Raw genomic sequence first — 22,346 nt, forward strand, 5'->3', positions numbered from 1 at the left:
TCACCTTACCTTTGATAAAGGAGGCGAGAATATAGAGCAGAGAAAAGACGGCCTCTTCAATAAGTGGTGCTGGGAAAACTGGACAGGTACATGTAAAAGTATGAGATTAGAACACTCCCTAACACCATGTACAAAAATAAGCTCAAAATGGATTAAAGACCTAAATGTAAGGCCAGGAACTATCAAACTCTTAGAGGAAAACATAGGCAGAACACTCTATGACGTAAATCACAGCAATATCCTTTTTGATCCACCTCCTAAAGAAATGGAAATAAAACCAAAAATAAACAAATGGGACCTAATGAAACTTCAAAGCTTTTGCACAGCAAAGGAAACCATAAACAAGACCAAAAGACAACCCTCAGAATGGGAGAAAATATTTGCAAATGAAGCAACTGACAAAGGATTAATCTCCAAAATTTACAAGCAGCTCAATAACAAAAAAACAAACAACCCTATCCAAAAATGGGCAGAAGACCTAACTAGACATTTCTCCAAAGAAAATATACAGACTGCAAACAAACACATGAAAGAATGTTCAACATCATTAATCATTAGAGAAATGCAAATCAAAATTACGAGATATCATCTCACACCGGTCAGAATGGCCATCATCAAAAAAATCTAGAAACAATCAATGCTGGAGAGGGTGTGGAGAAAAGGGAACACTCTTGCACTGCTGGTGGGAATGTAAGTTGATACAGCCACTATGGAGAACAGTATGGAGGTTCCTTAAAAAACTACAAATAGAACTACCATATGACCCAGCAATCCCACTACTGGGCATATACCCAGAGAAAACCATAATTCAAAAAGACACATGCACCCCAATATTTATTGCAGCTCTATTTACAATAGCCAGGACATGGAAGCAACCTAAGTGTCCATCATCGGATGAGTGGATAAAGAAGATGTGGCACATATATACAATGGAATAGTACTCAGCCATAAAAAGAAACAAAATTGAGTTATTTGTAGTGAGGTGGATGGACCTAGAGTCTGTCATACAGAGTGAAGTAAGTCAGAAAGAGAAAAACAGATACCGTATGCTAACACATATATATGGAATCTAAGAAAAAAAAAAGGTCATGAAGAACCTAGGGGTAAAATGGGAATAAAGACACAGACCTACTAGAAAATGGACTTGAAGATATGAGGAGGGGGAAGGGTAAGCTGTGACAAAGTGCGAGAGTGGCATGGACATATATACACTACCAAACGTAAAATAGATAGCTAGTGGGAAGCAGCCGCATAGCACAGGGAGATCAGCTCGGTGCTTTGTGACCACCTAGAGGGGTGGGATAGGGAGGGTGGGAGGGAGGGAGATGCAAGAGGGAAGAGATACGGGAACATATGTATATGTATAACTGATTCACTTTGTTATGAAGCAGAAACCAACACACCATTGTAAAGCAATTATACTCCAATAAAGATGTCCAAAAAAAAAAAAAGAAAATCATCATGACCTTGGGTTTGGTAGATATTTTATGTACAATACAAAAAGCATGAACTACAAAAGAAAAAACGTGTACCTAATCAACATTAAAAACTTTTGCTCTTTGAGACACTGTTAAGAAAATGAAAAGTCAAGCCACAGACCAGGAGAAAATTTTTGTAAAACATATACCAATTAAAAGTCTTAAATCCCAGTTTCTAAAAACTGCATAAAATATTTGAAAGACACTTCACCAAACAAAGACATACAGATGGCAAATAAGCACATGAAAAGATGACCAACATCTTGTTAGTCATTAAGGCAATGAAAATTACAACCAGGATGAGATACCATAGCACACCCACTAGAATGACTAGAATTGAAAAGACTGACCGTACCAAGTGCTGACAAAAATGTGGAGCAACTGGAACTCCAATGCACTAGTGGGGATGTGAAGTGGTGACCACTTTGGAAAACAGTTTGGCACTTTCTTAGATTTCAGCATGAACCTACCATATGATTCAGACACTCCATTCCTAGGTATTTCCCCAAGAGAAATGCAAGCACATGTCTATACCAGACTCACAGAAAAATGTTCACGACATCCCTTTTTGTGATAGCTGAAGTCTGGATACCTACCAATTGTCAATGAATAGGTTAATGGATAAACAAATTTTGGTATATGCATACTGATTAAGAAGAAGAACTATTGATGCACACAACACGGATGAAATGCAAAGTTAGGCCAAAAAAGCTGGACAAAAACATACATAACATATGAATCTATTTAAATAAAATTCCAGAAAATGCAAATTAATCTACAGTGACAGAAAGCACATTAGTGGTTGCCTGGGGACAGAGAGAGAATGAAAGGGGCACAAGAAAACTTTTATGGGTTAAAAACAAAATGATAGAAAAGTCCTTGAGGGATTGGATCAAGATGGTGGAAGAGCAGCACGTGGAGCTCACCTTCTCCCCACAGATACATCAAAAATACATCTACGGGACTTCCCTGTTGGCACAGTGGTTAAGAATCTGCCTGCCAATGCAGGGGACACAGGTTCGAGCCCTGGGCTGGGAAAACCCCACATGCCTTGGAGCAACTAAGCCCATGCACCACAACTACTGAGTCTGTGTGCCACAACTACTGAAGCCCACACACCTAGAGCCCAGGCTCTGCAACAAGAGAAGCCACCGCAATGAGAAGCCCGTGCACCGCAACAAAGAGTAGCCCCCACTCTCCACAACTAGAGAAAGCCTGTGAGCAGCAACGAAGACCAATGCAACCAAAAATAAATAAATAAATAAATAAATATATATATAAAAAATTGAAGTCAAGGTCTTGAAGAAATATTTGTACACATATGTTCACAGAAGCATTATTCATAATAGCCAAAAGGTGGAAGCAACTGAAATGTCGAGCAAGAGATGAGTGGGTAAGCAAAATGTGACAGATATAGTCCATTGAATAGATATTATAGATTTATGAACAGACATATAGATATATAACTATGATATAGAGACATACATGGAATATTATTCAGCCTTAAAAAGGAAAAGAAATGGTGACACAGGGTACAACACAGGTGAACCTTGAGGACACTGAGCTGTGAAATAAGCCAGTTATAAAAAGACAATACTGTACGATTCCACTTCAGTGAGGTATCTAGAGTAGTCACATCCTTAGGGACAGAAAGCAGACGGTAGTTGCCAGGCACTGGGAAGAGGGGTGGTGGGAGGTAACGTTTAACGGGTACAAGTTTTCGGTTCTGAAGATGAAATGAGCTCTGAAAATGAATGCTGGTGATTGCACAACAATGTGAATGCACGTAATATCACTGAACTGCACACTTCTAAATCATTAAGATAGTTAAATTTTATTATGTATCTTTTACCACAATAAAAAATTTTTTAAAAACTTAAAAAAATAAATTTAAATGAATTAAAAATTTTAAAAAATGCTTCTACATGTGGAACGACTCTTACAGAACATCTACTGAATGCTGGCAGAAGACCTCAGACTTCCAAAAGGGCACGGACATCTCCATGTAACTGGGTAGAGCAAAGGAAAAAAGAAAAAAAAGAGAGAAGGGAATCAGGATGGGACCTGCGCCTCTGGGAGGGAGCTGTGAAGTGGAAAGGTTTCTGCACACTGGGAAGTCCCCTCACTGGTGGGGACAGAGGGTGAGCTCCAAAGCCTTGGAGCAGAGTGCACCAACAGCGGTGCAGAGAGCGAAGTGGAAAGAGACCTGCACAGAGGGTTGGTGCCAACCGACACTCGCGAGACTGAAACAATTGTCACTACCCACTGGGGCGGCTGGCGGCTGGGTACTGAAGCTCGGGCTACTGAGGTCAGACCCTGGGGCGAGGACTGGGATTGGCTGGATAAAGACAGCCTGAGGGGGCTGGGGTGTAGTGCGCCACCACTGAGGGAGTTCGGGAAGAAGCCTGGGCCTGCCAGAGAGGCAAGGCACCACTGCTAGGGGACGTGCGAGGAGAGGGGCGGGCCCACCATAGGAGCTTCTTTCTCCGAACGCTCGCAGGCGGCAGGTCACTGCCTACATGAGCTCCAAGGGCAAGAGCAAGCTGCCATCTTGGACTCCAGAGGTGGGCGCAGGCTGCTGCTGCTGCCACCGCCAACGGTCTTGGGAGCAGGTGCAGATGACTGCCCCCACCTTCCCAGGAGCCTGCGTGCCTCACCCTGCCGAGGACCTTGCGACCTGGTGCCAACCGCCCAGGGGCATGTGACCCGCCATCACCGCTGCGGAGGGACCCATGACCGCAAGCCAACCACTGCTCCCGCCTCCCTGGGAGCCCACGTGAGCTGTGCACCTGCGTACATGCACGGCCCTACCAAAGGGATATGAGCCAGCATATGCTGAGGAAAGAGACAGCAAGCATCCACAACAAAAACTGCCTTCACGCCAAAAAAAAAAATTAAACCCACACAAGCTACACAGGGACGCTCCTGCATATAAGTAGCCCTCCAAGATTACAGTAGGCAACCGCTTCTCCTAAATTCACAGACTAAGAGAAATATAAGCAAAATGAAGAAGCAGAGGAATCACTCTCAGTTAAAAGACCAAGAAAATTCCCCTGAAGGAACAATGAAACAGACCTCTTCAGTCTAATAGACACCAAGGGACTTCCCTGGTGGTCCACTGGCTAAGACTCCATGCTCCTAATGTAGGGGGCCTGGGTTCAATCCCTGGTCAGGGAATTAGATCCCACATGCCACAACTAAGAGTTCGCATGCTACAACTAAAGATTCCCCATGGCACAACTAAAAGATCCCGCATGCCGCAATGAAGACCCAGCACAGCCAAATAAATAAATAAATAAAAATTAACAGACACTGAGTTCAAGAAGGAGATAATGAAAATACTGAAGGAATTAAGAAAGGTTATTGACAGAAATTCAGATTACCATAAAAATGAACTAGAAACTATAAGAAGGACCCAAGAAAAGTTAGAAAATTCATTTGCCGAGACGAAAGCCGAGCTCAAGGCAATGAAGAGCAGAATGAATACTGCAGAATAAAGAATAAGTGACCGGGAAGACAGACTAATGGAAATTACCCAATCATAACAGCAGACAGGAAACCAAATGCAAAAAAATGAAAGCAATATAAGAGACCTATGGGATAATACAAAGTGGGTCAATCTACACATAATAGGAATTCCAGAAGGAGAAGAGAAAAGGGGATTGAAAATGTATTTGAAGAAATTATGGCTGAAAACTTCCCAAACCTAAAGAAGGAAACATATCCAGACACAGGAAGCACAGAGGGTCCCAGACAAGTTGAACCCAAACAGACTTACACCAAGATATATTATAATAAAAGTGGCAAAAGTTAAAGAGAGGATTCTAATGGCAGCAAGAGGAAAACATTTCTTTACAAAGGAGCCCCCATAAGGCTATCAGCTGATTTCTCTACAAAAACACTGCAGGCCAGAAGGGAGTGGCAAAATATATTCAAAGTCTTGAAAGACGAAAATCTGCAACCTAGAATACTCTACCCAGCAAGATTATCATTCAGAATAGGAGGAGAAATAAAGAATTTCTCAGACAAGCAAAAACTAAAAATACAGCAATACTAAACCTATCCTAAAAGAAATACTGAAAGGTCATCATCTCTAAACAGAAAAGAAGCAAGAAGAAATAGGAAAGAGGAAATCACAATTGGAAGTAAATCACGTAAACCAGCCAGTATATAGATCAAAAAGAAAAGAAAAAAAACCTATTTGTGAAAGCAATGATAAACACAACGAATAGCAAAAGGATAAACATGAAGATGCAAAAAGGGACATAAATATCGTAAAATGTGGGGAAGGGGAGTAAAAAAAAAATGCAGATTCTTTTTTTTTTTAGAATGTGTTTGAGCCTTTATGACTATCAGTCTAAAGAAAGCAGATATAGGAAAGGGTTAACATATAATAATTGAGAAACAGGGCAACCACAAATCAAAAACATAGATTCACAAAAACCTAGCAGAGGAGAACACAAGCATAAAAGGAAATCATCAAACCTCAAAAAGAAAAAAAGAAAAGGGAACAAAGAAGAAACAAGGTTTGAAATGGCAATAAATACTTACGTGACAGTAATTACCTTAAATGTCAATGGACTAAATGCTCCAATCAAAAGACAGACTGGCAAACTGGATTAAAAAAACCAAGAGCCTACCATATGCTGCCTACCAGCGACCCACCTGAGGGCTAACACATAGATTGAAAGTGAGAGGATGGAAAAATATATTTCATGCAAACTGAAATGACAAGAAAGCAGGATTTGCAATACTCATATCAGATAAAATAGATTAAAGCAAACGTTACAGAGAAAGATAAAGAAGGACACTATATAATAACAGGATCAGTACAAGAAGAGGATTTTACACTCATCAACATATATGCACCTAATATAGGACCACCCATGCATACAACAAACACTAACAGACATAAAGGGAGAATGGATAGGAATACAATAGTAAGAGACTTTAATACCCCACTCACATCAATGGACAGATCTTCCAGACAGAATCAATAAGGCAACAGAGGTCCTAAATGATACAACAGAACAGTTAGACTTAATTGATATTTTCAGGACACTACATCAAAAAAACCAGAATAGGGCTTCCCTGGTGGTGCAGTCGTTGAGTGTCCGCCTGCTGATGCAGGGGACACGGGTTCGTGCCCTGGTCCGGGAAGATCCCACATGCCACGGAGTGGCTGGGCCGGTGAGCCATGGCTGCGGAGCCTGTGCGTCCGGCGCCTGTGCTCCGCAACGGGAGAGGCCACAACAGTGAGACACCTGTGTACCTCAAAAAAAAACAAAAAAACAAAAAAACAGAATACACAATCATTTCAAGCGTACACGGAACATTCTCTAGGACTGACCACATCCTAGGGCACAAAACTAAGCTCAACAAGTTTAATAGGAGTACAGAAATTATTTCAAGCATCTTCTCTGACCACAGTGGCATGAAACTAGAAATCAACAACAGGATAAGAAACGAGAAAAAAGACTACATGGAGACAAAATACCATGCTACTAAAACACCAATGGGTCAATAAGGAAATTAAAAAGGAAATTAAAAAATACCTTGAGACAAACGACAAGGAAAACACAACTATGCAAAGTCTATGGGACACAGCAAAAGCAGTTCTTAGAGGGAAGTTCGTAGAGATACAGGCCTTCATCAAAAAACAAGAAAAATCTCAAGTAAACAACCTAACCTACCACCTAAAAAGAATTAGAAAAAGAAGAACAAACTAAACCTTACATCAGTAGAAGGAAGGAAAGAATAAAGATCAGGGTGAAAATAAACTAATTAGAGATTAAAAAAACAATAGAAAAAAATCAACAAAAATAAGGGCTGGTTCTTTGAAAGGGTAAACAAAATTGACAAACCTCTGGCCACGCTCACCAAGAAAAGACAGAGAACCCAAATAAACAAGAAATGAAAAAGGAGAAATCTCAACTGATATTGCAGAAATACAAAAGACCATAAGAGAATACTATGAACAATTACATGTCAACAAATTTGACAACCTAGAAGAAATGGACAATTTTCTGGAAACATACAGCCCACCAAATTTAATCAAGAAGAAATAGGTAATTTGAACAGAACGACCACTAGAAGAGAAATAGAATCGGTAATAAAAAAAACTTCCTAAAAACAAAAGTCCAGGACCCGATGGCTTCACAGGTGAATTCTACCAAACATACAAAGAAGAACTTACACAGATTCTTCTCAAACTCTGTCAAAAGACTGCAGAGGCGGGAACACTCCCAAAGACATTCTGTGAAGCCACAATCACCCGGATACCAAAACCAGATAAAGATACCACCAAAAAAAGAAAATTACAGGTCAATATCTTTGATGAATATAGATGCAAAAATTCTCAACAAGATATTAGCAAACCGAATCCAACAACACATAAAAAACATCATATACCACGACCGAGTTGGACTCATCCCAGGTTCACAAGGATGCTTCAACATATGCAAATCAATCAATGTAATACAAATTAATAAAAGAAAAGTAAAAAATCATATGATCATCTCAATAGATGCAGAAAAAGCATTTGACAAAATTCAGCATCCATTCATGATAAAAACTCTTACCAAAGTGGGAATAGAGAGAACATATCTCAACATAATAAAAGCCATTTATGAGAAATCCTGATATAATATCCAATATAATACAAACAGCCAATATAATACTCAACAGTGAAAAGCTGCAAGACTTCAGACAAGAAAAACAAATAAAAGGCATCCAAATTGGAAGGGAAGAGGTAAAACTGTCACTACATGCAGATGACACGATACTATATATAGATAACCCTAAGGACTCTACACAAGAACTACCAGATCTAATAAATGAATTCAGCAAAGTAGCAGGATACAAGATAAACATTCAGAAATCAGTTGCATTCCTTTACACTAACAATGAAATACCAGAAAGGGAATGTAAAGAAAGAAACCTACCGTTTAAAATTGCACCAATAAAAAAAAAAAAACACCTAGGAATAAACCTGACCAAGGAGATGAAAGACTTACATGCTGAGAACTATAAAACATTAATAAAGGAAATAAAAGAGGAGTCAAAGAAATGGAAAGATATCCCACACTCTTGGATTGGAAGAATTAATATTGCTAAAATAGCAATACCACCCAAAGCAATCTACAGGTTTAATGCGATCCCTATCAAATTACCCATGACATTTTTCACAGAAGTAGAATAATCCAAAAATTTATATGGACCCATAAAAGACCCAGAATTGCCAGAGCAATCCTGGGGCGGGGGGGGAAAGCAGGAGGCATAACTCTCCCAGACTTCAGACAATACTACAAAGCTACAGGGACTTCCCTGGTGGTCCAGTGGCTTCCCTGGTGGTCCAGTGGCTAGTCCCTGGTCAGGGAACTAGATCTAGTCTAGTCCCTGGTCAGGGAACTAGATCCCACATGCTGCAACTAAAAGTTTGCATGCGGCAACCAAGTCCTGCATGCTGCAATCAGAGATCCCACAGGCCACAACTAAAGATCCTGTGTGCCACAACAAAGATCCTGCATGCTGTAACTAAGTCCCGGTGCAGCCAAATAAATAAATATTAAAAAAAAACCAAAACAAAGCTACAGTAATCAAAACAGTGTGTTATTGGTACAAAAACAGGCATACGGATCAATGGAACAGAATAGAAAGCCCAAAAATAAACCGACACCTATGATCAACGAATTTTCAACAAAGGAGGCAAGAATATAAAATGGGAAAAAGACTTTCTCTTCAGCAAGTGGTGCTGGGTAAGTTTGACAGCTGCATGTAAATCAATATAGTTAGAACACAACCCCACACAATACACAAAAATAAACTCAAAATGGCTTAAAGACTTAAACATAAGACATGACACCACAGAACTCCTAGAAGAGAACATAGGCAAAACATTCTCTGACATAAATCCTACCAATGTTTTCTTAGGTCAGTCTCCCAAGGCAACAGAAAGAAAACCAAAAATAAACAAACAGGACCTAATCAAACTTACAAGCTTTTGCACAGCAAAGGAAACCATAAAAAAAACGAAAAGACAACCTATGGAATGGGAGAAAATATTTGCAAATGATGGGACAGACAAGGGCTTAATCTCCAAAATATACAAACAGCTCATACAACTCAACGACAAAAAAAATGGACAGAAGCGAAAAATGGACAGAAGACCTAAATAGACATTTCTTCAAAGAAGACATACAGCTGGCCAGTAGGCACATGAAAAGATGCTCAACCTCTCTAATCATTAGAGAAATGCAAATCAAACTACAATGAGGTACCACCTCACACTGGTCACAATGGCCATCATTACAAAGTCTATAAATAACAAATGCTGGAGAGGGTGTGGAGAAAAGGGAACCTTCCTACACTGTTGGTGGGAATGTAAATTGGTGCAGCCATTATGGAGAACAGTATGGAGGTTCCTCAGAAAACTAAAAATAGAATTAACGTATGACCCAGCAATCCCACTCCTGGGAATATATCCAGACAAAACTCTAATCCAGAAAGATACATGCACCCGTATGTTCATAGCAGCAGTATTCACAATAGCCAAGACAGGGAAACAACCTGAATGTCCACTGACAGATGAATGGATCAAGATGTGGTACATGTATACAATGGAATACTACTCAGCCATACAAAAGAATGAAATAATGCCATTTGCAGCAACATGGGTGCAACTAGAGATTATCATACTAAGTGAAGTAAGTCAGAATAAGAAAGACAAATACCGTATGATATCGCTTATATGGGGAATCTAAAATATGGCACAAATGAACTTATTTGCAAAACAGAAACAGGCTCACAGACATAGAGAACAGACCTGTGGTTGCCCCAGCGCAGGGGTGGAAGGTAGAGATGAACTGGGAGTTTGGGGTTGGTAGATGCAAACTATTACATATACAATGGATAAAGAACAAGGTCCTACATATAGCACAGGGAACTATATTCAATATCCTGTGATATACCATAATGGAAAAGAATATAAAAAAAGAATCTACATATGTGTATAGCTGAGTCACTTTGCTGTACAGCAGAGACTGGCATAGCATCGTAAATCAGCTATACTTCAATTAAAAAAGGGGGAAAAAAGACCTTATTTAGAAAGCAGAAAGAGACTCTCAGACATAGAAAACAATCTTATGGTTACCGAAGGGGGAAGGTGTGGGGAGGGATAAATTAGGAGCTTGGGATTAACACCTACACACTACTATACACAATACAGGTAACCAACAAGGACCTACCATATAGCCCAGGGAACTACAGTATTTTTTAACAACCTATAAGGGAAAAGAATCTGAAAAAGCATATATATCTATCTGAATCATTGTGCTGTACACCTGAAACTAACACAACTTTGTAAATGAACTATAATGTTTTAAAAGTTTAATAATAAATTTTAATTGTTAAACTTAAAAAAAGCTTTTAGAGGTAACAGATATGTTTATTATGTTAATTGTGTTGATGCTTCCTTGGCAGTAAAGTTTACATGCCAAAACTTATCAAACTGTACACTTCACATATGTGCAATTTATTGTAAATTAATTATACCTCAATACAAATCGGAAGAAAAAGGAAGCCTGACAAACCAGATAGTAAGTATAAACAGAAGAACAAGGAACTAAGGAACTAAAAATAGATAGGAGTAGTAAGATAACCACTAGAACAAAAATAGAAACAAAACGTATTTATACACAACTCAGCAACTTTTAAAACTAGAAACATGATAGCCCTGTAGATCAGCAGTTCTCAAAGGGTGCCCAGGGGACCTGCCAGACTTCCAGGGAGTCCACAGGAGAAAACTATTTTAATAAAAGAAAGATGCTCTTTGCCTTTTTAATCCTAGTTCTCTCATGAGCCTACAGTGGAGTCTTCCAGGGCCTATGTGGTTTGTATCACAGATTAAATGTAGAAACAGATATAAGAATCCAGCATCTTCCAATAAGCCAAAAAATTTGCGAAACTGTAAAACAATGCCACTCTTCATCAAAAACACTGTTTATTCATTGCAGCACTATTTACAATAGCCAAGACATGGAAGCAACCAAAATGTCCAACAACAGAGGAATGGATAAAGATGTGGTGGACTTCCCCGGTGGTGCAGTGGTTAAGAATCTGCCTGCCAATGCAGGAGACACGGGTCCGATCCCTGGTCTGGGAAGATCCCACATGCTGTGGAGCAACTAAGCCCCTGTGCCACAACTACTGAGGCCGTGTGCCACAACTACTGAAGCCCGTGAGGCTAGAGCCCATACTCTACAACGAGAAGCCACCGCAAAGAGAACCCTGCACACCACAACGAAGAGTAGCCTCCGCTCGCCGCAACTAGAGAAAGCCCGCGCGCAGCAACGACGACCCAACGAAGCCATAAATAAATAAATTTATTTTTTTAAAAAGAGATGTGGTACACATATACAATGGAATATTACACATATACAATGGGATATTGCTCAGTAATATACAATGGAATATTACTAAAATTGAAATAATGCCATTTGCAGCAACATGGATGGACCTAGAGATTATCATACAAAGTCTAGTAAGTCAGACAGAGAAACACAAATATCACTCTTATATGGAATCTAATTTTAAAAAAAATGATACAAATGAACTTACAAAACAGAAACAGACCTACAGATATCGAAAACAAACTCAGGGTTACCAAAGGGGAAACGTGGGAGGGAGGGATAAATTAGGAGGTTGGGATTAACATACACACACTACTATATATGATAGATAACCAACAAGGACCTACTGTATAGCACAGGGAACTCTACACAATAATCTGTTATAGGGTTTCCCTGATGGCCAGTGGTTAAGAATCTGCCTGCCAACGCAGGGAACACAGGTTCAAGCCCTGGTCTGGGAAGATCCCACATGCCGCAGAGCAGCTAAGCCTGCGTGCCACAACTACTGAGCCCGTGAGCCACAACTACCGAAGCCTGCGCGCCTAGAGCCCATGCTCCACAACAAGAGAAGTCACCGCAATGAGTAGCCCCTGCTCGTTGCAACTAGAGAAAGCCCGTGCGCAGCAACGAAGACCCAACGCAGCCAAAAAATAAATTTATAAAAAAAATAAAATCTTGTTAAAAAAGTAATCTGTGGTAATCTATAAAAGAATCTGAAAAAGAATGAATATATGTATAACTGAAACACTTTGCTGTACACCTGAAACTAATACATTATAAATCAACTACACTCCAATAAAATAAAAAAAGTAGTTTAATAACTGAAAAAAGACATTGTTTATGTTAACATGTGATGGGCTTATTATTTTTAAATGAAGTAATAAATGAACACAGCATTTTAAAAATTCCTCAGTTTTAATTTGTCAAAGGGCACCAGTTGATAGATAAAACCCACACAAACAAAACTCCTTGGGGTCCTGAGCGGTGGGGAAGCACTGCTGTCAATCTGTCATTGCTCAACCCCCCAAGGGACTCCTGTAGGCAGAGGTCACTACCCTCACTAAGGGCGGTGACCCCTGAGTGAGGGACCCTGCACTCCACACTGGTGCCCTCAACCTATGGTCTGGTCCCTAGATCATGCCTGGTTCCTAACAAGCTAAGTACAGAAATCAAGATTAAACCTTCAGAAACATTTACAGCAATTTTACGTTGCCACACAACCAAGCACATGATTGATGTATTTTGTATGTTTTTTTAATTCCATTTTTCAAATTGTTCATTTTTATTGTATTTTACAAAAGTGTTAGCCTGCAACAGTTTGAAATGTTTCAAGTGGTCCTTCACCATAGATACATTAAGAAGCACTAAAGTCGGGACTTCCCTGGTGCTCCAGTGGCTTAAACTCTGTGCTCCCAATGCAGGGGGCCTGGGTTCAATCCCTGGTCAGGGAACTGGATCCCACATGCAGCCAAAAAAAAAGGGGGGGGAGGGGCACTGAACTAGATATCATATAATTAAAGAGCAGTTGGACTTATTTATTTTTGGCTGCGTTGGGTCTTCATTGCGGCGTGCCGGCTTTTCTCTAGTTGCGGTAAACAGGGGCTACTCTTCGTTGCGGCGTGCGGGCTTCTCATCGCGGTGGTTTCTCTTGTTGCAGAGCACGGGTTCTAGGTGTGCGGGCTTCAGTAGTTGTAAAATGCGGGCTCAGTAGTTGTGGCGCACGGGCTTAGTTGCTCCGCGGCATGTGGGATCTTCCCGGACCAGGGCTCAAACCGTGTCCGCTGCAATTGGCAGGCGGATTCTTAACCACTGCGCTGCCAGGGAAGCCCTGGAACGATCTTTTAAGCAAAATATGTCGATAGTACTATTTCTCCATGATTAACGTACACTGCTCCTAACATAAGTATCAAAGCATTGCCATTAAAATGGAAATCGCTAATGGTAAAGAAAATCATACATACCCTCTTCAGTGAAGAATTTTTCTACAGGTCCCACAAACTGATTAATTTCATTAAGTTCATCTTGGCTAACTTCCGGAAATGGGAAAACTTCTTTCTAAAAATGATAAACATGTAGTAAAAATTTAATTTTTGGCAACCTCCCATAGTGGCAATATCAACCCAAAGGGAAGGAAAAAGACTTGCTAGTTTCCACATCGGCTGGCAGGGCCTTACTCGCTGAAGGAGCCGGAAAGCAAACTTCAGAAGGAGCTTAAGACAAGGAATGGCGTTAGACTCCAGCACCTTGGTTCATCCTCCTCCCTGACCCAAAATTGTTCCTAATTTTGGTCAGCTTGCCCCATGGAGCAGAGAGCCTGGACTAACATTTCAAACCCCAGTCTGAGCCCTGATTTGCAGCTTACTAACTGGGCAGCCTTAATCACATCCCATCACCTGTCCACACTGCCGTTTTCTCACCTATGATGAGCAGGTAATATTTACTCAAGGTCGTTGTGAGGACCATGGAAGATAATGCATGAGCAAGCTCTTTACCAAAACACAGAAATCCACCTCAGTTATCCTGTGAGCTCAAAGATGCTGCCACCGACAAGAACGTACTGTGGTCACGGGTCTGACATCTTGCCGGGTTCCCACCTGGCTGCTCGCTCCAGCACCCGCCCGTCCCGCCTAATGAGCCCTGCTCCGTGCGCTGAGCAGGGCCACCAGAGGAGGCCCAGACGAGGAGCCAGATCAACCGGAATGCAGCCCTGGCTCTGCCGATTCTTAGATGTGTGATGGGCAAGTCACACCCCTTCTCAGTGTCAGTTTCTCTCCTGCTACAGGTGATGCCTCAGAAGGCAGCTGTGAGGCTCAAAGGAGATGAGGTGTCCTGAACACGAAATAGCTGCAATTATCTGTATTGGGTACTGGCTCTGCTCCTGTCCCCACAGCCTGGAAAGCGACTCCGCTTCAAGTCTACCTCAAACTGATAGAGGAGTGGACAATGTTTCCAACTGACCCTGGATTCCCAACCAGGCCATGGCTATATGCTGCCTAAAATCATCCCGCTGTGCCCTCTGGCTTTTGGGCTCCAACCCCCGTTAGCTGCCAGCGTGACCCGAGTATCTGGATTTGACTGACACCTGCTGAGAAGTGATGTCCCAGGCCCTAAGCCGCCCCCAGGAGCCCTGCCTCTCCTCACAGCACCTCTCACCAAGCGTCTTGAGAAAGGTCTTCAAAGCAGAGGAGTCCTGTCTCCTCTCGAGCCCTGTGAATAATCAGCCACTCTAGTTACAGGCTCCCAAATCTACTTTCTTCTTTCCGGCCACCTGTACAGGTGATAGGTGGGTGCCATGCCCAAACTTAAAAGAATCCCTGCCTCCAGGCCACCTTCGGCCCTGCCCCTAAGGTGGTCTACAAGGAAATTACACTGAGCTGTCACCACCCCGCAGCCGCTTAGAACAAAGCCGGCTCTTTAGCCGACTGTAGAGGCCACGTCCACTGCGCCGGCCTGCACGGGCTCACCTGGTGCAATGGCTGTGTTAGAGGGAGATGATTCTGGTACCAGCGAGCAGCCAGGTGAGAGGAGAGAACAGGCTGGGAACCAGGTGGTCTCAACTGCAACCAATGGACAACTGTCCCAGGAGAGAGATCTCATGCACATGTGAGAACAAATTTCTGATGGCAGTGTTCAGAGTCTAAATGGGGTGCCTCATGGGCGATGGGTTCAATTTCATCAGCACTTTTCAAATTTTTGAAAGTACAACCGGTTTTTCAAATAAATCCGGTGCAGAAACCAAATCTGCAAAACAGATGCAAGCCAAGCTGCTCTGGCTGAGGCTGTGAACGGGGAGAAAAGTCACCCACTTGACTCCCCCACTAGTCCCTGCAGCAGCCCTGGGGGTGCTCTCAGGAACAGCCTGGGTCCAACTGAGGGCAGGGGGACAACTGCCAGCCTGCGTGATCATGAAGGTCTCCTTCTATTCCGAGATTCTAAGCATCTCGGATACCACGTTGCCGCTCAAACCCCAACAATGCTGCGAGAGACGATGTCTGCCTGAACCAGGGAGGTACCGGCGGAAGTGCTTAAAAGCTGTCAGATTCTAAATAGAACCTGAACGTAGAGAAAACGGCATTTGCTGTTGGATTTGATGTGGCTTATGAGAACAGGAGGTGTCAAAGCTGACTCCAGGTATTCGACCTGAACAAGTGGACCAGCAGAGTCACCACCCTCTCCGATAAGAAGAGCGGGAGGAAAGACAGGATTGGGTGGGCAGACCAGGAGCTCAGCTTTGGGTGGGCTAGACTGGCGATGCCTAGTAACATGCAAGTGCAGCTTTTGAGTAGAAAGGTAGACATGAAGAGTATGGGGTTCAGGGAGAAATCTCAGCTGGAGAAATAAATGTGCATCCTCAGGACACTGACAGCACGATACGGAATTAGATTATCAGAGGAGTGCTTGTAGATGAAAAGAGAAGTCCACAGACTAAGCCTTAGAAAACTTCAGCTCCGACTGAGCTGGCTGGAAATGCTGTCTAATGTTTGGACTTGTCAAGGAGCCAAGAAGGAATCAATGTCCTTGAGTAGCTGAGAAAGCTTGGGGTACAGTTGGCCTTTGCTGGGAGTGGACGGTTCCCCACATCAATGCAGAGAACGCAGACCACACGGGCACACATGTGGGGAGGAGGGGGTAAGCGTGGTGGTAGAAGTTCTTACCTGACTGCGTGTATTTTCTCAGTGAAACAGGAGGCAAAGCCGACAGGTGAGAGTGCGGATGGGGGAGGTGGCGCCATAGGTTTGGAGAAAGAGGAGCATGAAATGAGACAGGCTGGGACCTGGGACTCTTTGCTGCAGTGCTGTAATCATTGCACCTGGACACACCTCTCCTTGAGCAACAAAACACAAAGAAGCTGTATGGGACTAAAAATAACTGTGTGCATGCACAGCTGGGGCAAATTCTGGATCCAACAGATACAAAAAGACCAAAAAAAAAACCAACTGCCACTTTTGAAGAGCCTGGAGCAAAAACAGGGTGCCCCACATGCCCCCTGCACACACCACCACCTAAGGGGTGGACAAAACACCTAAGCCATCCCTCCAGCCTGACACATTTCTACCCTCAGCCCATTTAAGAAACCGGTTGCCCCTCTCAGGGATTGAGCAAGCAAGGGAACATGCTGTTTGTTCTTCTTCTCCCCTGCTGCAGCAGATAAAGCCTTGCCTGAATTTCTTGTCTGGCCTCTAGTAAATTTCTATTTCTTGGGGAAGGCCAAGAACCCTGGTCGGTAACAGAAAAATGTGTGTTCTTTCTTCCCCAAGCTGCTGGGAGCCGCGGGGGTCCCACGACAGAGCACCACACAGCCCCAGGTTCTGGAGGAAACGGCTTCCCTAACTTTTAAGACCTAGCTTCGTACTTCTAGCAGGGCAAACTACTCCAGTCAGAGTGTCTGCATCTGTGCCTGACGACCTTAGAGAATGTCCTAGAAAAACCAGGGAATAACTCCTAAAGTAATACAGAATCAGTCAACATTCCGGCCAAGCTCAAAGCACTTTACACACATTTTTCTTTGGCTTGTGGGCCACCTGTAGGAGGGGGCGAGGGCTGTTTTTACTCCTATTTTCTGTATGAGAGCACTGAGGCACTTCACAGGAGCTATTAGCCCAAGGTCACAAGACTAGCAGGTGTTGACGCCAGCACCGACTACTCATTCTGCTGCTTCATGAACCTGTACCGCATCTTAACAGTTTAAAAAGCATTTCCACGTATATACGTCTCGTTACAACACATCTGAGACGCAGAACACATCGCAAGCTCCGTTTTAAGGCTGAAAGAACTGGGACTCAAAGTCACAGAGTCAAGGTCAAATCCAAGCCTTCTGACTATAAGAGTCCGGTGAGTGCTTAGTAACACTAGGTCGTGCGACCCGTGGAAGGGACAGGCGGGGAAGGCACCTTTGAGCCGGGCTTCTGGGGAACCTGAAAGGTGGGGTGAGCCGTTGAGACTCGGCCGTGGAAGCCAACAGAGAAAGGAGCGGCATGGTCTGTGCTTAGGAAACAGAAAACCCCCTCCAGCCCCCCCAGTTCGCGGCCGGAGTGTTGAGTTGCGGGTCACTTAGCGACCACCTCGCCTAGGGTTTCCCAGGGTGTCCCGGCAGGCGTTACCTCGAACACAGGTCAAAACCATAGCTCCTCAGGGCCACAGGGTTAGCACACCCGCCCGCAGGTGCGTTTCTAAGGCAGGTGTGGGGACTCTAACCAGGCTCGACCGGGCCTTTCCCGCAAAGGGCAAAAGGCGAGGAGGAAGGGCAATGGCCGGCCGGGGCTCGGCGTTACCTTCTCGATTTTGCCCAGGAAGAGCTCCTTGGCGAAAGCTTGGCTCGGTGGACTGGTGCGCAGCGGGCGCCGACTCGCGGTGAAAGCCACCAGGGCACGGCCCAAGCGCGCCGCCGCCGCCGAGCGCAAGAAGAGCCCGCAGCCGCTCATGCCGTCCCGAGTCGCTCTCGCCGCCGCCGCCGCCGCTTTTCCAGCGCCTCAGTCACTTGCCCCGGGATCGCGCCTCCCGATGACGCCACCCACCTGCGTCGGCCCGCCGGCCGCCAACGCGCTTGCGCGGCCTCGGGCCCTGGCCGGGGCCGCGGCCAATCTTGACGGTTTCGCGAATGGGCGGCTTCGCGATTGGGCGGCGGCGGCGTGCTGTTTTCAAACACCTGCAGTGGTTTTGCCTAAATGCCGTAAATTACCTGCCGGGGCAGCGTCTCTGGGAGCCGGAACCTAAGCGGTGGCCCAGCTGCCTCCACTTGCCTCCCTCTCGCCAGCTGGGGCGACGAGGACATGGTGGAACTACAAAGCGGGGGGTGGGGGAAATTCACGATATTGGTTATCTCTGGAGGGAGCGCACACACGGGTTACGGTCCTTGCTTTAAGTGGGTGATTAGTGAGGATTCCTTTGGTTTTGCTTCATAGCTTACGTATTAGTCACATATATGGGGGGTGGGGAGAAGAAAAGGAAAGAGATATTCCACCAGAGAGGTCTGGATAAGACCCTGTAGTTACTACGTCCCTGGGAAACGCCAACCTGAAGGGCAAGGGTGGGGGAGAAGCTGGAGCTGGGACCGGTGGCAGGGACGGGATGGGGGGGGAGGGCGCCCCCCTCCCCACACCCAGCGATGCCCTGAAGGCCCTCCTCACCTGTGCCTGCGCCCTGCCTGTCGCATTTACAGGGCAGTAACAATACGCCTTTTTCTCATTGGAAATGCTCTCTGCCGCCGTCAATATTCAGAGAGCAGTAGGAAACGCATTCAGCTCAACGTGCTGTGCCAGACCCAATAAAAGGTACACTTGTTTGGGTAAAGACTTGATGAAAACGCAGTCCTTCTCGGGAGGGACTCGAACCCAGCCAAAACTCAGATTGGGACTCAACCTCCCCCCCCCCCGCCCCCGCATCTCAGATGTGGACGCGAACCCACTGTCTTTTAACTAAAACCTCTCACCTGGTGTTAGGACTTGACTGAAGCTCAGCTTCTTTTGTCTGGTTGCAGAAGGAAGTCGGTGTGAGGCAAAGTGATAGGTAAAGAGTGAGTCTGTTAGCATAGGACGTTTGTGAGAGATACAAGCGGGCTGGCAAGAGAACTGAGCCCTGAGAACCAAGAGGACTACATCTTTATCGCCCGAGAAAAAGTGGGGAGGGGAGAAGACCACCTTCTTCCTCATTCTTAGGCAAACGTCAAGGCTTATATCATTAGTTCCTCCTGTGACCCTATATGGTCTGACCAGGGCTGTCATGGCGCTATTTAATTCATATTTATATTAGCAAAAGGGTAGTAACATAGACTAAAATATGGTAATTAATCTCAGGTTTCAGTATAATGTCCCCTTTCGGCTAGTTTCTTTCCTTTTCATCTATATTTCTGTCTTGGCTACACATAGAAATGCTATTCTTAAAGGATGATTAACTCCCTGACTTCATGTAACAAGATTCAGACCCCATGTCTCTTGTCTTGTGCTTTAACTATCAGGGTTTCTGGCTTGAGTGTGCCTGGCGCTTGGAGGCACCTGTCTTCCTTCAAGGTCGTGTAGATCGTTGCTAGGTTACTGGATTCCTCTCTTGAGTGGTCATTAGCTTACACAGTCTCCCAAACTCCCTTAAAATTCCCTCTGTGTCTTTAATCCCCTAGTGGGATTTCTAAACTGACTATTTGATTATCCTACTCTATCCCGATCAATGACATAGCATCAGGGAAAAAAGAGCTCAAAAACTTTCTTGGTTGCAAAATACCTGTACTTGCAGGCATCTTCTGCAATGTGTTCTCTCTTTTGTCTTTCACTTTTAAAGGCTTGTCACCTGGTTTCTTCATCAGTGGTCAGTATTTGCCAGTTTCAGCGTTCAGCTTCTCGAGAAGGCATTTGGTAACAAGTGCCTTTGTGAATTAACTCTGCGGGTGAAACAAAGAAAAAGTGCCAATGCTGGGTTTTAAGTTTGAGCTTGTGTACATTTTGGCCAAAAGAAATGTAGTCAGTCCAATCAAGTCACCCGATAATGTGCTGGTTCCTCTTTAGTGGATCCTAATTTGGTTGGATCCTCCCTAAATTAAACAAGTGAGAAATTCAGTGGCACACAGTTTCCAAAACAAAAATTAGAAAAACATTAAGGCATAATTTCTACGTACTCTAGTAGCATGTACAATGGGAAAAGTTTTGGAGTTCTACAACTTTGCCAGTTTCTAAATTCAGTTTTCTCATCTGTAAAAATGAGTATAATATCACTTCCCTCACAGAACTTTTGTGAGGATTAACTAAATCCTTACAAAAGCATCTACCACAGCAAATGATCAATGTTTTTCTTGTAATAATATAAAAATAAAATGGTTACACACTGAGATTTCCATCTTATACTTGAGTATTAGCCTCTGAGAAATAGGATGCCACTTTTAAAGTTTGCTTTACACACAGAACTTCCACATTTCATATTTAAAACACTCTCACCGAGTACCGCTGAATGTCCTTCTGTATGATCACGTCAGTACAGCTGGTTCTCATATGACCTACCAGCAAATAATCTGGCACTCTTGTGTGGCCATCGTGTTGGTGTTAGCATACCAGGATGCTTGGCTCTGGGCCTCTGGCACATCCTCTGAGTAGGAAACTATTCCTACACCCCTCAGCGTGAAAGCCATACACCGGGGAAGGTCATGGAGACGTTTACGAACACAGAATTAGAAGAAAGGGATGGCGTTGTCTCCTGTCCTAAGGTTACAAGGTCAATAGTCAGTCATGTGAAAAATGAGAGTCTAGTCAAGGTTCCTGCCTCGTAGCCATCAGCGTCCTAACTGAAGGCTCACAGATAAATCATGCACAGTTATCACCAGTGCATTTCCTGCTGAGAGAAGTTGGCTGACACCTCACTGTCCAGACATCAAATACCTGCAAGAAGAGAGGTGTCCCTCAAAGAATCATGTTGTCTCATACACTAAATTATGTTGTCCACTACTCCTTCCTTCCTTTTTGATGTGTATTTGTCCACTTTATTATGGAAACATGCAAGTCACTGGCTTGTTGAAAGCCACAAAGGTAACGAGGTGTTATGGGTTGAATTGTGTCCCCCAAAATTCATTTGTTGAAATCCTAACCCCCAGCGCCTGAGAATGTGACCTTATTTGGAATGAGGGTTTCCTATTGCATTGTGTTGCAGATGTAATGAGCTAAGTTAGGAAGAGGTCATAGTGGGGTGGTGTAGACTCCTAGCCCAGTACAACCAGTGCCCTTACAAGAAGGAGAAATGTAGACAAAGACGTGCACACAGGGAGATGCCATGTGAGCGTGAAGACAGAGATCAAGTGAACGCTTCTACAGGCCGAGGAAGGCCAAAGAGGCCAGCAAACCGCAGAAGCTGGGAGAGAGGCCTGGGACAGATTCTCAGCCCTCAGAAGGAACCAACCCTGCCAACACCTTGATCTTGGACTTCTAGCCACCAGAAGTGGCAGACAGTAGACTGTTTAAGCCCCCGGTCTGTGGTTCTTTGTTAGAGCGGCCCTTGCAGACTAAGACATGAGGGCCTGTGATTCTTGGCACACGGCAACGTCAATAAACAGGGCCTAACAGCGACCACGGGGCTGGGGCCGTGTCTCACAGCCCACGCACCCAGGGCTCCTGCTACGGTTTAGAATCAATGGCTTCCTTCTAGCTTTTAAGAAATGAGTGGTCATTCTCTGCTGCCTCCTCTTCCACCAGCTGGAAGCAGAGGACTCGGCCCTAGTGGGCGGCGGGACGAGATAGGAAAGGCCTAGGTCTTTGAATATTGGTCTTTTCCTCCAAAGGAGGAAAGCCAGCCACGGAATGGGGACACCCATGTTGAATATTAACAGGAGCAAGATATATGTGCTGTATGAAGCCACTGACATTTGGGGGTTTCTTACGGCAGCCCCCAACTAATAAAAATACCTTCCAAGTGTCAAGGAAAACACTATAAGGAACAGTATAAACATAAAGAGTCATCACTTTAGGGGCCAGTCACACCTGCCATG

At 44.0% G+C, this 22,346-nt stretch overlaps 1 protein-coding gene across 4 annotated transcripts in view; it reads right to left on the reverse strand.

Annotated features, from left to right (window-relative positions):
* The window catches only part of ACAD9 (acyl-CoA dehydrogenase family member 9), a 62,531-nt gene extending 44,162 nt beyond the window's left edge, over positions 1-18,369 (reverse strand). For 3 of the 4 annotated variants that reach the window (XR_009565992.1, XM_060308673.2, XM_060308674.1), the window contains exons 1-2: positions 18,160-18,369; positions 13,849-13,942 (exon numbers count right to left, since the gene is read on the reverse strand). Coding sequence is in view for 2 of the 4 variants with exons in the window: in XM_060308673.2 (XP_060164656.1) it covers positions 13,849-13,942; positions 18,160-18,309 (244 nt within the window). In the remaining 2 variants the exon portion in view is untranslated. Of the gene's footprint in view, positions 1-13,848; positions 13,943-16,542; positions 16,713-18,159 lie in introns of all 4 variants that reach the window. The other variant, XM_060308675.2, reaches the window with a different exon arrangement.
* Between the last annotated feature and the right edge of the window lie 3,977 nt (positions 18,370-22,346).

Source organism: Globicephala melas, chromosome 11 (assembly GCF_963455315.2).
Source record: "Globicephala melas chromosome 11, mGloMel1.2, whole genome shotgun sequence".
NCBI classification, from domain to species: domain Eukaryota; kingdom Metazoa; phylum Chordata; class Mammalia; order Artiodactyla; family Delphinidae; genus Globicephala; species Globicephala melas.